At 54.6% G+C, this 15831-nt stretch overlaps 5 protein-coding genes across 5 annotated transcripts; 3 read left to right on the top strand and 2 right to left on the bottom strand.

Moving 5' to 3' along the window:
- Window positions 1-73: 73 nt before the first annotated feature.
- On the bottom strand, window positions 74-4320 carry BKA78DRAFT_190368 (uncharacterized protein). Its single transcript, XM_066883561.1, has 6 exons — window positions 3904-4320; window positions 3814-3845; window positions 2978-3759; window positions 2001-2925; window positions 730-1891; window positions 74-679 (listed from the first exon to the last, which is right to left on the bottom strand). Exons 1-6 carry the CDS (start codon window positions 3997-3999, stop codon window positions 185-187), a joined length of 3492 nt encoding a protein of 1163 aa, XP_066741395.1. The 5' UTR covers window positions 4000-4320; the 3' UTR covers window positions 74-184.
- Window positions 4321-5052: 732 nt separating this feature from the next.
- BKA78DRAFT_322366 (uncharacterized protein) lies at window positions 5053-7532 on the top strand. The gene is made up of 2 exons (XM_066889115.1): window positions 5053-5490; window positions 5660-7532. The coding sequence occupies exons 1-2, from the start codon at window positions 5340-5342 to the stop codon at window positions 7090-7092; spliced, it is 1584 nt and encodes a 527-aa protein (XP_066741394.1). The 5' UTR covers window positions 5053-5339; the 3' UTR covers window positions 7093-7532.
- Window positions 7533-7847: 315 nt separating this feature from the next.
- Window positions 7848-8757, top strand: BKA78DRAFT_355619 (SCP2 sterol-binding domain-containing protein; the record flags this gene model as incomplete). Its single annotated transcript, XM_066891936.1, has 3 exons — window positions 7848-7863; window positions 7990-8196; window positions 8594-8757. 3 exons carry the CDS (start codon window positions 7848-7850, stop codon window positions 8755-8757), a joined length of 387 nt encoding a protein of 128 aa, XP_066741393.1.
- A 469-nt stretch (window positions 8758-9226) lies between these two features.
- Window positions 9227-9625, bottom strand: BKA78DRAFT_255331 (uncharacterized protein; the record flags this gene model as incomplete). Its single annotated transcript, XM_066884989.1, has 1 exon — window positions 9227-9625. The coding sequence occupies one exon, from the start codon at window positions 9623-9625 to the stop codon at window positions 9227-9229; it is 399 nt and encodes a 132-aa protein (XP_066741392.1).
- A 658-nt stretch (window positions 9626-10283) lies between these two features.
- Window positions 10284-15266, top strand: BKA78DRAFT_255202 (SNF2 family N-terminal domain-containing protein; the record flags this gene model as incomplete). The annotated part of the gene is made up of 2 exons (XM_066884977.1): window positions 10284-11706; window positions 11758-15266. 2 exons carry the CDS (start codon window positions 10284-10286, stop codon window positions 15264-15266), a joined length of 4932 nt encoding a protein of 1643 aa, XP_066741391.1.
- Between the last annotated feature and the right edge of the window lie 565 nt (window positions 15267-15831).

Below are 15831 nucleotides of genomic sequence, written 5' to 3'. Positions count from 1 at the left end.
GCACATATTCGACCGGGGGAAATGACCGATCGAACTGAGAGTATACAGGCCCTCCCAACTCCGGAGTGTCGAGAAGAAACGAAGAAAAGAGATAGAAAGGAAGAAAAGTTGAGAGGGACAGGGTTTCGTGCGGAATTCAAGGTGATATCCAGAACTGGCAAGACCAAGTCCCGGGAAACCGTCGTTATGGTCCTGACATTGGCGACATTGGCGACATCGGGGATATTGGTGACTGAGGCTCGGTCGTGGGAGGCGTGGACCCAGATGGCTCGCCTGCTTTCCCTCTCGGCGGTGAAGATGGTGGAGAACTGCTGGCTGGCTCGACTTCTTCAACAATCGGCGGACAGTACGTCTTGAGGACGTGCTTGAGCGCCGGTCTCCGGAGAGGTTTAGACAAAAAATAATCCATGCCTGAGTCGAAACATTCTTTCACGTTGTTTTCTTCCGCGTACGCCGTGAGCGCCACGATAGGCGCCGAGTACCCAGCCTCTCGAATGAGCCGTGTAGACTGTAGTCCGTCCATTACGGGCATTTGTATGTCCATCAGCAAAAGATCATACGGATTCGAGCTCTCCATGCTCTCCTTGACCTTCTCGAAGGCTTCTTGACCGTCTTTGGCGATGGCGACGTCGTAGATATCCTCGAGCTTGAGCATGCGGAGCACCACTTCTTGATTTGTCTGAGGCAATGTAAGCAGTGTTTGATCAATACTCCCGGTTGTAAGCTTACCCTGTTGTCTTCAGCCACCAAGATTTTGATTCTGTGATCCTTGGCGGCGGCTTGAGCAGCCAAGTGTTCTCTGGCCTCTTCTTGCGCGGTCGGCGATCCTCCTGGAGAAGGCACGGCGAAAAAGGGTTGCCGTAAGCCTACCAACCGTGGCTTTGAGTTGGAATCGAATGAAACTGGTGCAGTCACATTGCTGTGGGAGGAACAGGTCGGTCTGGTGCCGGTCAACTCCTCACCCGTACTAAGGGTTCGGGCAGTCGTCGCTTCCATGGATCTGCTACTCCTACGGCTGTAGCTGACACTTGCAGTGTCTGGTACATGAGAGCTAGATGCTTCCGAGCTGCCTGCTGATGAACCCACATGTCTCAGTGGAATCTCCATGGTAAATGTGCTGCCTTGTCCGACAACACTGTGAAGCTTGATCGAGCCTCTCATCAAAGCAGCCAATTGCGAGCAGATCGAAAGCCCCAAACCTGTGCCACCATACTTCTTGCTCAGTCCCAGGTCACCTTGTATGAAAGGTTCGAATATTCGTTGCTGCATATTCTCCGGGACACCTGGTCCGGTGTCCGTGACCTCAAACTCAAACAAAAGGGATGGTCCGGTTGGAGGCGATGGAGGCGCCTGAGCTTCTGCGACGTGAGCATAAGGCAATGGCTTCTCGGGGAGGGCGTTGATTTGGGTGAAATTGGAGTTGTGTCTGGGAGTGACTCCGGACGACGTAGAACCCACAGATCCTCGACCCCGAAACCTTGAGCTGCGGTTAGATGTCCTTCTGTTCAGATGAGAACTGACTGAGCTCCGGCTCGTTCGACTTCTTATGGTGGGAGTCGTGACGCCAGCGCATCTCATCGTGCAGACCACCGAACCGCCTGGGGGTGTGAACTTCAGGCTGTTGGAGATCAAGTTGATGAGGACTTGGATGATTCTGTGTTGATCTCCCCAAAGAACCATGTGACCCACATTACGGATCCCCAAGGGCGATGGACTCCTATCGTCAGAGGGAAGGTCCTCCAAATCATTCGGACCTTCAAACTTGACTGAGAGGCTGATGTTGTTTTCGCGAGCCTGCTTGTCAAAGATGGCGAGAAGTTGCGTGCTCAAATCGCGAAGGCGGAATTCCTTCTCATCAAGGCTGAGTTGTTGGTGGCCAATTTGATTCTTGCTGTTCGCTAAGTTAGCGATCGACTCCAGCTTGTATGCACCTGAATCAAACAGAAATCATCTGTCAACGCGATATAGTTCACAAGCGGGGGGATACTGAGAGACCTCACCTAAAAGTCAACAAGTCTGTCAAGAGGTTGAGGAGGAGGTCGCCACTTCTGTAGATGATTGCCAGAGACTTTCTAATCTTCGCCGGGTCGTCTTCCGACATGCTCACTGCCGTCATTCCCAATATTCCGTTCAGAGGAGTTTTCAGCTCGTGAGAAAGATTGGCGATGAAGAGCGTTTTGCTCTCGTTGGCAGCCTCTGCTGCCTTCATGGCTTCCTCCAGCTCCATGGTGCGCTGTTTCACCCTTTCCTCCAGTTTCTCGTATTGGATTTTCAATTCGTCCGTCATCTCATTAAAGACGGTAGTGAGTTCGGTGAGTTCATCGGTGATGAAGTGTTTGCCTTCTTTGACCTTTCCAGGAATCCGGAATTGGCGGCGCTTGTCAGAATCGTTTTCGCCATCTTGATCCTCCCGGGATTTTCCACGGCCCCAGCATTTGAGTGTCGCAAAAAATCCCCCTTTTTGTGCAATGTCTGAGGAACCATCTGGTCCATCAAAACCACCAGGATGCAGGCTCTTCTCATCGACCATGTACGCACTTGTGGAGAGACGGGTAGCATCTCGTAGTCGGCGGATAGGCCGACTAAAGTAGTGCGCAATTGGATAAATCAAAAGAGCCATGGCGCCAGTAGTGCCAAAGACACAAGCAAGAAGGATTTTTCGGAGTTTGACGATCGGTTGCCACACCTCTGAATGAGAAACCTCAACCAAAACGACCCAATCGCACAGAGTGGTGTCTGGCAAAGCATATCCGACAGCCAAGGTATCGCCGTCCTCGTTTTTGGTCGTGACCATGCTCCCGGAGTTATTTTCGACGCCATCTTGGACCGTCAAAGCCTTTTTCACGGCCGGGTATTGGCTGTAGTTGAATGGCCTGGTCGCGTCCTCTTGGCCAAATGCGTGAGAACTATGCCTTGATTTTGAATCTGACAGAGATTAGTTATAAGACTAGGTAGCCATCACAGAGAGATAATTCACATTTACCATACGGCTGGATGACGAATCTGACGGATTCCGTTTCAGGGGGGTTCCCATCGTTGTCGGTGTAGAGGACTCCAGGACCAAAGTGATTTGTTACATTTTTTGGTCCAACGATAACAGTGGAGCTCGTGAATCCCATGCCAGATGTACTATTAATAACCTGGTAAATCAGGCGTCCATCCAGAATGACGGTAATCCAGCCGAGGACATCCTGCGCAGATGTATTGTTGATGACTGGTGTTGTCAATGAGACCAGAGAGAAGGAAGAATTGAGCTCCCATGGCCCGAGGAACAGGCTCCCAGTGTTATTGAGACTTTGGCCTTCATAATTGGCAACGGTCAGGTCGTATCCGTCCCGGAGCTTCTGGGTTGAAAAGGTGAGATTTGGGTACAACATGAAAGGATAGCCTTGGCCTGAGTCGCCCAAGTGCACGGAGGATCCATTGGCAGATTGCAATGGTAGTGGTAATGACCCGTTCACAGCCGTAGCAGTCGCATGGATAACGGAGTTGTTGGGAGCCGGACCATCGTAGGTTTTTGGCCAGATTTGAGCCTGTAAGAGGAGATTGGTTCCGCCGTCAAAGACGGCTTGGAGGTCAGTTGAGGCATTGGCCCAATCAAAGTCGGTCCTATCGGCGGCAGAGGCTTCGTTGTATCTTTTCAATGAATCTTGTATGACGATGCGACTGGCGACGCCGCTGGCAAGCGACTGCATAAGCAAAAGGTTCGAAGCGAGTTGTGTTGCTTTCAGAGATGCCGTAAGGGTCAACCGGGACGCCCTGTATCAAGTTAGCTGCCGAGTTGAGGGGGATCGCAAAGAGGCTCGGTCTGACCTGATGTCGAGAACGAAACTGTGGTTGGTAACCTAAGAAAATAGACAGTGTCAGCATGCCAGCTAAGCTTGGAAGAAAAAGAAAAGTTACCCATGTTGCGATTGATATGACGGCGAGGCCGATCAGGCAGGTCATCAAAGTGAGTAGACCGAGCTGCTCCCGAATGGGAATGCGCATTTTGTACATTTGTGGGAGGTCCCCGAGGAATCAGGGGACTCTTTGCGCAGCGGGCGGGGGAGACGTCAGCTATTGACCCAAAGCTGCTAAAGAGGGTAGCGAGGAGGTTGTAAAAGTGCCATGTCTTGGCCAGACGTGTGGAGCTGAGGCGAGCACGACGTCTTTGGTGACAATGTCTTGGGGAACAAGGCCAGCAAGGCGGAGGTGGAGCCGCACGCGGAGGCGAGAATGGACAGACGAGGAAATGGCGAGAGGGATTGGGGCAGCAGCCGAGAACGAGTGAGCGAACGGATGGGCGAATGAGTGTGAGGTGGGCGGGTGGAAGTGGGTTGAGGACTCTGGTCGGGGGGAGAAGGGGCGTCCGGCGGCGGTGATGGGGGTGTCGGGTGAGACAAAAGAGGATGCGGAGGCACAGAGAGGAGGAGGATGGAATGTAGTCTCTCACTCTCACCACTTATCATGGTGTACGGTAAGCGACTGAATGGGTTTCCGCCTAGTGGCCCGCTAAAGTCGCTTTGGACGACTGGAGTACTGAGAGTACCACGAGCGTGCCCGGCGTGGCGGCGAGGCTGAGGCGCAGCCACCTCTTCTGCATCTCGAGGTCGAAGATTTTCCGGGGGATCGTCCAAATCTAGGTGAGGTGAGCTCGTGCATCTCAACAAAGTCCGGGCATGCCCACAGACATCGGCATGCCGTCGCCGAGATGCGATTGCAGGTGCATCGGATGTTTCTGTTTGCATTTTCGCATCCGGATTGTCGTCCATCCCTCGGCCTCCGTTTGCAGTTGGTGGTGATTAGCTGCCGCCGCCTCAGTCTAGCAGAGAGACAACTTTCTACCGGTCGACCAACACCATCTGCTTCGAGGTACAATCAGTATGTACTGTACCTGACAGCTCGCGCAGGCTGGGGCCTCGAGCCATTTTGACCCCGCTCCCTCTTGAGACGTCGAGACGGCGCCGACGTGTGTCGAAACAATGCATGGTGCCGGCAGCCATTGGCCATTTCTCTGCCTCCGTTAGCCGCCGTCGCTGCACCCCACTCTACAACAAAACCAGTCATCGCGTCCAACACGTATTTATTTGTCCCTCACGAGCGCGCAACTTTCGCGACTTCGCGCCTCTTCTCCTCTTCTTCCGACCACTTTGTCCCAGCCTGCAGAATCCGCTCCTCTGCCATCCCGTTGACTCATACCTGCATCTCGCTGCCGAGAAAATGCCCAAAATGACTTCCCCGATTTTGCCTTGCGCTCGTCAGGCCTCTGACTTCTCTCCATTCCGTTTCAACATCACTGCTACTGGTAGCAGTCCTTTATTCGTATTGTCAATACTTGAAAACTTTAATTTTCCTCCATGAATCACAACAGTCCGCAGTCGTTGGCCCACAAGGTCTTCATCGACACTTACAGGAGCAATGGCAGCGTAAATAGCCATGGCAGCCAATCCTCCTCCAAGAGACTTCTCTTTGGAGAGATTCCGACTCCGAGCTCGACTGGCAGTCGATGTGAGTCTCGCCGCGCTGTTTAAATCTTCCTGCAGTCTTGTTCCAATCGTTTGCTTCATTTCCTTCTTGTCAATGCTTGTCTCCTCCGTTCTGGTCCAAGAGTAGTCTTCAATTCTGTGGTGTTGTCGCGCTTCGATATTTTCTCCACAAATACTGATCTCTTACCAAGCCCTGCATTCGAATACGTCTCTGTGCAGCCTCGTCATGTCCAATAGTCCGGCCTTTCTCAGATTCTGGTTATCAGACGAGTGCCGTGAACGATTCCTTTCCCATGTCAATCGCCCAGAGCTCTCTGCTCTCCGTCTGGTCTGCCACGACTGCAGCAGTAGAGTCGCGCCTTTCCTCTTTGAGGATCTATCAGTCACTTTCAAGCCGAGCAGCTTTTCAAAGACCTCGAAAATGGAAGCATTGGAACGCATCGGCCACCATGTCCGCACTTTGACCTTTCGCATGCCTCGCACATCAGCAACCCATCTGCCTCCTTTGATCGACCCCGGAACTGGAGAGCAGCTGGGTCTTGACTACGAGCCACGAATTCCTAGTTCGACTGCCACTTCTGGGCGAGACAAGCAGCCAAAGTACGGCACGTGGGAACTGACGGACCTCCTTGTCAAGCAATACCCACCCATCTTTCACGCGGCAACCAATGTCCCTGCCTTTATCCGTGCTCTTACTGCGGTGCCCTTCATCTCTCATCTGAAGATAGATTGTCCCAATCAAGACTCCACGCCATTTACAGGTCGCACGGCTGTGGATTACGCCTTGATATCGCTCAGGGTGGCCGTCGAGAGGGCACCCCTGCAGGATATCGACACTCTTACCTTGATGGCCATGTATCCAGCTGGATTGCTTTACCTCCGACCCAGTATGGGACCAGGAGCGACACCGGCGTCGACCAGACGCTGGTCGCAAATCCGCGTCTTGGCCATGCACATGGACAGCATTCCTTCTTCCGGTCTCTCAGACGCCGAGCACATGCGCATCCTCAACTCCTACCTCCGCCAATTCGCGCACGGCGTCACAAAATTCCACTTCCGCTGGCGCGGCGAAAAGGGTCCTTCTCCGCTCTCCTCCGGCCGCACTCACCACAAGCATTCGCACCACCGTCGAGACCACCGACACGGCGGAGATGCAAAGCCCAGCCAAAACTCGAGCCAGCCGCGCGCCCTGCGCTTCGCCAACCTGCAAGACATGGAGCTCGAAAACGCAGTCATGGACGCGTCGCAGATCAGCGCCTTCATCGACCGCCACCGGCGCACGCTGGTCGACTTCAACTTCGAGGCCATCACGCTGCGCAGCGGGACTTGGGACGACGCACTTGCGCCGCTGACCAAGATGGCGGGCAACGAGGCGTGGAAGCAGCAGCAGCAGCGCCGAGGAAAAGCAGAAGAGAAGGAATTCATGGACGTGCCGATTGTGCTGAGTCCCGTGGAGCTGGTCGGGCCGGCGCAGCTGGCGGCCGCGGGCAAAGGCGTGAGGCTCACCAAGATTGAGCGCTGGTTGGGACGAGGAAAGGCGGCTGCAAGGGCCAAGGAGCAGATTAGGGGCTGCGAGGAGCACATGCGCAAGTTTTTGCGGGGAGCCGCTTTCCCCTGGCGCTAAGGCTAGGCGCTTGTTTACATGTACCATTGCTGTTGGGTACCTTGATGGCCAACGATGACAGGATGCTGGCGTCCGGTGAGTCTTTGGAAGGAGCTGGAGCACATGGCGACGATGGGTTGTTTTTGCTAGTCCGGGTAGAGGCGGCGGAAAATGGGTTGGTCGGCATGGTCTGGTTTGGTCTGGAGCGGCGTTTTGGAGAGAGGAAGCAGTCGGGCTTGAAGATCTGGAGGGTCTACAGTGAGGGAGCTAACGAACTGTTTGACTGACGACTTACGAACACTGGACGAAACGAAACAAACGCGCCCAACGGTCTCTACAATTTTCTCCCGCCTTACTCATTATTCTTCCTCAGGGAACATGGACTTACAGAAGGAGGACTCTCGTTCATAGTAGTGGTGTCATCCATCGAGCAAAAATTTACGGCCGTACAAACAGCAACCGCCCACGCGCATGGTGACTTGTGAAGAGAGAGATTCAGCTTGAAGCCCAGAAGCACGAAGACGGGGCGCACGTGCCCCAAGTTTCCGCATCGAGCCAGATGCCTCGGCCCTTTCACATGCCAGAGGCAGAGCTAGAAGCTGTCGAGGTCGTCATCGTAGACACCGACTCCCGAAGTGCCTGACCGTCCGTAAGCCCTGTTAAAACCGCCAAAAAGACTCGGCTTCTCTTCCCCAGAATCCTCACCTGCCTCTCCGCCCCTTTGCAAGACCCTTTCAAACCCTTACCAGATACCACGTTGTTGTCCACCTTCCAACATGTCTCTCAAGAACGGTACGCATGCCCGAAGCTACCCTGCGCTCTCCCTTTGACGACCGCATTCTTCGACCTGCCCTGCCCTCGGCATGAAGGCCGCTCGCTCCATTCCTCTCACGACGTCTCGCTGACACGCGCTCGCAGACAACATCCCCTCGTCCGCGGCCTTTGACGCCATCGCCTCGGCGCTGTCCAACGACGCCGACAAGAAGGACGCCATCAAGAAGGGCGGCGCCGTCTTCGCCTTCACCATCAAGAACAAGTCCGGCGAGTCCGACAGCTGGTACATCGATCTGAAGAAGACGGGAGCGGTGGGCAAGGGCGCGGCGCCTGAGGGCGGAAAGGCTGACGGTGAGTCTCCCGCTGCTTCTGAGTGTATACCGGGGGTAGAGGTCGGATTAGGTCGTCATGGTGTCGTCGCGGACTGCTCTCAAAGTCCCGCTCATGATCGAGGGCTTTGCTGCGCGTCGTCTCCCTAGCCGTGTCGTCCGTACGGTCTGGGTCTGCGGTCTGGGGCTCGAGCGCAACATGCGATGTTCGGTTGCATCCGGCTTCGGTCGTCGGCGGATCCACGGCATGCACCTGGACTGCAGAGCTCTGGCTCTGGGGAAAACTTGGGACCATTTGTGGCACGCTAGCGATCATGACGGGACGAGCGACTTTCACCACCATGCCTCTCGACCATCACCAAGCGCAACGACCTTTACAAGCTGCTGGATTGTGCTTGCTGACATGCGCCCGCTTACAGTCACACTCCTCATGTCCGACGACGACTTTTCCAAGCTCATCTCCGGCAAGGCAAACGCGCAGAAGCTGTTCATGTCGGGCAAGCTGAAGGTCAAGGGTGACGTCATGAAGGCCACCAAGGCCGAGCCCATTCTCAAGAAGGCCTCGACCGCGGCCAAGTTGTAAGCGTTTTCGTGCTCATCTTGGATCGCATCCTCTCGGGCCATTCTTTGCTTGTCATGTATGTATTTGGGATCTCTTTGGTGGGAATCTACGGTTGAAGTGTTGGGACGACATCGGTCTTTGCTTGGGATATCATCTGCCGCCTGTAGCGGTCCATAGCAAATCCTGAACGATCAACGGCACGAATTTTGTTCATGGAAGATAGAGTGAAGCCGTTTCCATGAGCGATGTTCTCAATCTCCTGCTGCTTCGGTATTCTCTGAATTGTTGCATCTCCTGGGCGCTCAAGCAATTGTAGAAAGCAGCCATGGCAGAAGGGCCGAATCGATTCCCAAACATCTAGACACTGTTGTAGCGTACATGCTGAGTACAAATGAAACGGTCACACTTGAGGTGGTTTGCTCGGCATCGGAATCAATTCTATCTTCGACTTTACCACTTGTCTTCGCCAGTCTTCTTGGCCTGCAGAATGTTAGCCGGCTCCCTCAAAAGTGACGAGCCATCTTACCAGCAGAGCACCAGGTCCGCCCAGTTCCTTCTCCAACCCATCAGAAAAGGTGCGCGGAGCACTAGGCTTGTCCGGGTAGAATTGCTTGACGGTGTAGCAAAAGCCAGTGAACGTGGCGACAAACGTGCCAAACAAGACCCAGCCCCAGTTCGGCGTGAAGTGGGTGTAGTCCCAAGTACTGAACATGCCGTAGAGATCGTTGTCCTCGTGGAGGGGCTCGCCCAGGTTGCGACGCTCCTGCTTGTCCCACCAGTCTGCGTACGGGTCGCGGTGTTGGCGCTTCACCGGCGGAGGGTTGATGTAGCCGCCGTTCTGCAATGGAGTATAGCTGTTAGCCGAATTGGTCCATGCGTGGTGCCGCATGTTCAGGAGCACGGCGGGCGGCGCAGCCACTGGGAAATGGTGTTGCAATGACTGACCATGTTCGGGTCCTGCAGATCAGGATCGATGTTTGGGTCGAGGACGAACTCGGGCTCCTGTGGGGCTTGCGAGGCATATCGGACCTGGAGGCGCGAGGTGTTGGTGATGGCAGGACGCAGGGCCCGGGTCAGTGGCCGAGCAGCTGCCGGAGTGATTCTTCGAAAGAGCATCTGGACGCGTCAGCAATTGGATCCTGAGGAAGATTCGAGGGACTGACGATGCAAGCAGAAAGGCAATGGGCCCCGACGACAAGACGAGGCACCAGAGACGGGCAGTTTGGTGATGACCTGAGGTCAATGGAACGACGGGGATTGGAGTGGTCGGGGTAGAGGCGGCGGCCCTTGCGCGGCTTGGCGGCGAGCAACTGTGGGCTTTCACACGCACGTCTCTCGCTCTAATCTTCACTCCCGACGACCCCAGCAGCCACAATTTATCGCATTTCTTTGGCATTATTCTTGGACATTTTCGCCACCCCCCAGCTCTTCGAATGCATGTTTATCCATACCCGCGATCGCCCTAGCTTGCTCTTCTCGTCACCGGCGCCGTCCCACATGTGCAGAGGAGGACCGCAGCGACGCCTGTTGGTCCTCCAGACGTGGACATGCAAAACACGCCTGCTCTCGACGAGCGAAATGACACGGCCCACGACGCGTCCGACTCGCTCGACACCACGCCCCAACCCACTCTCGCCTGCTCGACCATCAGGAATGGAGCCGCCGATGACAACTTTAGTAGTGACACGGGCAGCGCGCCCTCGGGCCGTCCATCCAAGAGACGCAAACTCGATGACTCGGCCAGGTCATCGCGCCCACCTTCGCCGCCATGGAAGAAAATCGAGGCAGAGGGCCCTACGAGCTTTGTCGTCGACGGTCGTCGGAGGTCAGGTCGAATGAATGCGCCTCCTCCAGAAGACGTAGACACGCGGAGAAGTACTAGGAAGGCTGTCTTGCAAAAGTCTACACCCATATCTACCCCTGCTAAGTCCAAGGCTCTTCAAAATGGTCATCGCTCCACTCCATCCTCCGCGCCGTCTGCGAAGCAATCTCGTCCTCAATCCGCGTCCAAGGCGAAAGCCAACGTTCCCGCACCGTCGCCTGTGCGCACCAGCCCTCGCCGACCGAAAACTGCCCAGACCTCTCCTCCATCGCAATCGCAAGCTAGCAACAAAAAGGCCCGGGTGTCGTCAACTGCTGCTCCTCCTGCTACCGGAACTAGGAAATCTGGCCGTATCAGCGAAGCTGCAGCAGCGTCGCGTGCCCCGTATTCGGTCCCTTCAGCAAACGACACAAATGGATACCCTACGATGGACGGGTCCGCGGAAAGCATATCAATGACATCACCGCGCGCGCCGCGATTGAGGTTGAAGTTAGGACCTATACAGCTACCGTATCTCCACCCTCATAATGCTTTACCTCAGCCAAAATATTCTTCCTTTGCCGAATGGGTCCAGAACGATGATCCTCTCGTGGGAGACGATTTTGCCCGGATGACAGACGAACAAATCGAAGAGGAAGCGCAATTACGACTGAGGATAATAGAAGCATCGGCACCTGGTGGCGTCTTGAACGAGCAAAGGTGCTCTGTCTTGGCGGCCGATGCCGAGGAAGAACCACCACCCACCTATGGCCCTTGGAATCACATTGCCACCCATGCAAGCCACTTCCAAAAGTTATTGGCAAAGGAGCACGCCCTGCATGTTGCGCAGGCTCGGAGGCTCGCCTACGACTGTAGGGAGGTGTGGCAAGCGCGGCAAGAGGCCAAATGGGCCAAACAAGAAGCCGAGAGACCGAAGACCAAGGAGGAGATCGAGGCGCTGGAGAAAGACTACGCGGGAAGACGGTACAAACAGTTGGTGCGGGATCTCAACCAGCAGTGGCAAAATGTCAAAGTCGAGGTGGACAGGCGGCGACAGGAGAGATGGCTGGAAGAACAAGAAGCTCTGGGCAAGCAGACTATGAAATCGCTACTCAATCGATCCACCGCATTGCTCAAGGAGAGACGAAACCGGGCCGGCTCTGCCCAAAGTTCCGACGACGAAGACTTTGAATCATTCATGGACGAAGATGATGAAGGAGAGACGGAGAGTCGCCTCGACAGCACGCGACCAGCATCAAGTCTCGCGGACGCAATGGACGAGGGCTCGGACCAGTCGTCAGATTCGGAAAATATGTCGGAAACAGACGAAGAAGAGGAGGCCGCGGCACCTGAAGACGACGAAGCAAATATGACGCAAGAGCAGTTGCGGGCAAAATATGCGAATCTGCAATCTCTGCCGTTTGAAGAAGAGGCTGAGGAAGATGGAGACGAGGACGATTCTGGTGAGGAGGAAGATGAGGAAGAGGAAGAGCCGGGCTTGGCCAGCATTCTGACCAACGGGGACGCCGCCCCTGAGAAGCATCTTTCCAACGGGGATTCGCAAGGTCCCGAAGCAAAATCGCCTCAAGATATCGACCCTGCGACAATCGAGCTCGAGGAGGTGGATGAAATCTTGATGGATGACGATGATGACGACGACGGCTCTGGCACGGAAATGGACTCGGAAAGTGACGACGGAAGCATGATGGATGATGATGAAGGCTCGGCATCGGAAGATGAAGAGGATGCTCTTGGTATGATGGGATTTCTCTCGGCTCAAGAGATTGCGGAGTTGAAAAAGAAAGCCGCCGAGGACATTGAGGGCCCTTCTGGAGTGGAGGTCGAAGCAGCAACCGAGATGCCACTGGGAACAGACGCAAAGGAGCAGCCGGAAGAAATGAAAACAAACGGCGACATTTCCGAGCCCAAGGAGAACGGCCATGTTGAGGAACCAAGTGCAATGGACCTGGACAACGCCATCGACGCAGCCGACTCTGCCCAGGCGAAAGCACAGCAGCAGTCTCGCCCAGACACCAATGGTGTGAAAGAGGCTGTCGAGGACGTCCAAAGTAAAGAAAAGGAGATTCCGGGAACCGAAGATGAGATTGAAGAAATCACACCATCGCTCAAGACTCCAGTTCCGTCCCTCTTCCGCGGCACACTTCGCCCGTACCAACACGAAGGTCTGGATTGGCTTGCAGGGCTCTATGAAGGTGATACCAACGGCATCCTCGCAGACGAAATGGGTCTAGGTAAAACAATTCAAACAATTGCTTTGCTTGCCCACTTGGCTGTCGAGCGAGAGGTCTGGGGCCCGCACCTAGTCGTCGTCCCAACCAGTGTCATGCTCAACTGGGAAATGGAGTTCAAGAAGTTCTGTCCTGGATTCAAGGTTCTCGCCTATTACGGTTCGATCGAGGAGCGCAAGCGGAAACGACAAGGCTGGATGAATGACGACATGTGGAACGTGGTCATCACGTCTTACCAACTCATTCTCCACGACGCTGCGGCCTTCAAGAAGCGGAGCTGGCATTATCTCATTCTGGACGAAGCGCACAACATCAAAAACTTCCAAACCCAGCGCTGGCAGACGCTGCTCAACTTCAAGACGCACAAACGACTTCTTCTCACCGGCACTCCACTGCAAAACAACCTCCAAGAGCTCTGGTCTCTCTTGTTCTTCTTGATGCCATCGGGAGACGACGGCCAAGGCGGTTTCGCAGCCTTGAGTAACTTCACTACCGCCATGGCCAGACCCGCGAACCAGATTCTGGACCAGGGACGACAGGAGCTCGATGCCGAAGCCCAGGCCACTGTCAAGCAATTGCACGAGGTGTTGCGTCCGTACCTGCTCCGGAGACTCAAAGTCGATGTCGAAAAGCAAATGCCGGCCAAGTACGAGCACGTTGTTTACTGTCGTCTGTCCAAAAGGCAAAGGCAACTATATGATGGCTTCATGGGTAGGGCTGACACGAGAGAAATTCTCTCAGGCGGCAACTACATGTCCATCATGAACTGCCTCATGTCTTTGCGCAAGGTTTGCAACCATCCTGATCTTTTCGAGACTCGGCAAATCGTCACTTCCTTTGCCATGGAGAGGTCTGTTGTTGCTGATTTTGAGGTGAATGACCTTCTTGTCCGAAAGCGTTTGCTTGAGGAGAAAGATGCAGAAAAGCTGGATCTCGACTTTCTCAACCTCATCATTCCAAGCAAAGAATCGACTTCATCCGTCGTCACTAGGCGCATTCAGACAATCCAGGCGACGCGGCCGCTTGAGGGTTTGATTGAGCGACAGACACGACGATTGAAGAGGACGACCGGCATTGAGGGACAATCTCTCAATTCAATCCACAACCATCTTGAACAAACATCGCATCGGTCGACTCTCGAACATTTCCAGAACTGTCTTCATGTCACTCGACGGCGCGCACAAAGGTCTCCAGTCTATGGCTCCGGTCTGATCGACAGACTTACCGTTCATGATTTCCCACAGCAGCTCATCGCCTCTCGAGCACCGCGAAAGAAGCAAAATCACCTCGAGTGGTACATGAGCACTCCTCTGGCGTGGCAAGATATGGTGCAGACATTGGAAGAGCGATCAGAAGCCATGACCACAGCTGTCCAAAAGTTCAGCTGTGTCACGCCGGCCGCTGTCGCCAATGATATGCCGCTTTTGACTTTGGGCGAGGAAGGAGTGGGCATGGTTCGCGCCTCTCGAGACTTCAAGCGCCCGGATCCTTTCCACGAGTCTCGAATTCGTCTGTCCATTGCGTTCCCAGACAAGCGGTTGTTGCAGTTTGACTGTGGAAAGCTTCAGCGGCTTGAAAAGCTCCTTCGCGAGCTGCAAGCTGGCGGCCATCGAGCTCTGATCTTTACCCAGATGACAAAGGTCCTTGACGTCTTGGAACAATTCTTGAATATTCACGGCCATCGCTACCTCAGACTCGACGGAGCAACCAAGATTGAGCAGCGTCAGATTCTTACAGATCGCTTCAACAACGACCCCAGGATCCTCTGCTTCATCCTGTCGTCGCGATCTGGTGGTCTTGGAATCAACCTGACTGGTGCCGATACAGTCATCTTCTATGATCTTGACTGGAATCCTGCCATGGACAAGCAATGTCAAGATCGTTGCCATCGTATCGGACAGACTCGGGACGTGCACATTTACCGGTTTGTGTCAGAGTACACAATTGAAGCCAACATTCTGCGCAAGTCAAACCAGAAGCGCTTACTGGATGATGTGATTATCCAAAAGGGTGATTTCACCACGGATTACTTCAATCGCCTGACGTACAAAGACGCGCTGGACGAGATTCCGGAAGCCGAGGACGCTGACGCAAGTGCTGCAATGGATAGGGTCCTCGGCAACATGGGCGGTCCCGACGCGTCTGGCATGGGGCCTGTACTCGAGGGCATCGAAGACAAGGAAGACGCAGAAGCCGCCAAGTTGGCACAAAAGGAGATTGTGCACGAAGTCCACATTGACGATGACGATTTCAACGAGGCCGGCTCACGACCGAGCGCGACTCCCAAGGCATCTGTTCCGCCCACTCCGGGAGCCGAACAGGACGCTGACGATGACGATGACGACGAGCTCGTGCACGTTGACGAGTACATGGTGAGGTTCGGCGAGTGGGAGATGAAGGACATTCCCCTTGGCCCGCCGCCCGACAAGAGGCGGAGAAATCGAAAGGGCCAGGAACATCGGGTCCGGCGCCGGCGGTAGTGTATTTGTTTCGGAGGAGATGTTTCTTCTTACATGATGCATGGCGAGCGGTGTTTTTGTCTCTTGATGAGAATGGGATGTGTACTTGTGGTGACTTGGGATCCTGTAAGCTTTTTGTGTGGTGGGAAAGCAGATGATGACCAAAAAACACAGCATTGCGGGCGTTGTTTTGGCTGTTCTTGTGTGGACATTGGAGACAAGAGCATGGCCCAATTGGTCTATTTTCCTTCTTCTTCTCAACTCATCCCCATGTACTAGTATCGAGCAAGAAAATGCAACAAGTCTCCTGCAGTCAACAATCAGCACAGCCACTTGTGGCACCCGGGCCTTTGTTCATACGGAATTTCGACGTCATCGGATGCTGCGCCACATGCAGCGGGCGGTTCCCCATCACAAGCAAGCAACGACGAGGCGTCAACCAGGACAGCGCCCACTTGGCGCGTAGTGTAGACAGGCTTCCCCTTACCTGACGCGGCGGCCATTCCATTTCCTGCCTGCCATAGCCATCCACTCCTTTGCTTCTCCTCGCTCGCGCCTTGTTTCTCCGCACTGCCGCGTCACAAGC

The sequence above is a fragment of the Phyllosticta capitalensis genome, assembly GCF_038381095.1.
Source record: "Phyllosticta capitalensis strain CBS 128856 chromosome Unknown BKA78scaffold_9, whole genome shotgun sequence".
In the NCBI taxonomy this organism is placed as follows: Eukaryota; Fungi; Ascomycota; class Dothideomycetes; order Botryosphaeriales; family Phyllostictaceae; genus Phyllosticta; species Phyllosticta capitalensis.
Note: the sequence above shows the minus strand (reverse complement) of the source record. Positions and strands in the feature narration are given on the sequence as shown.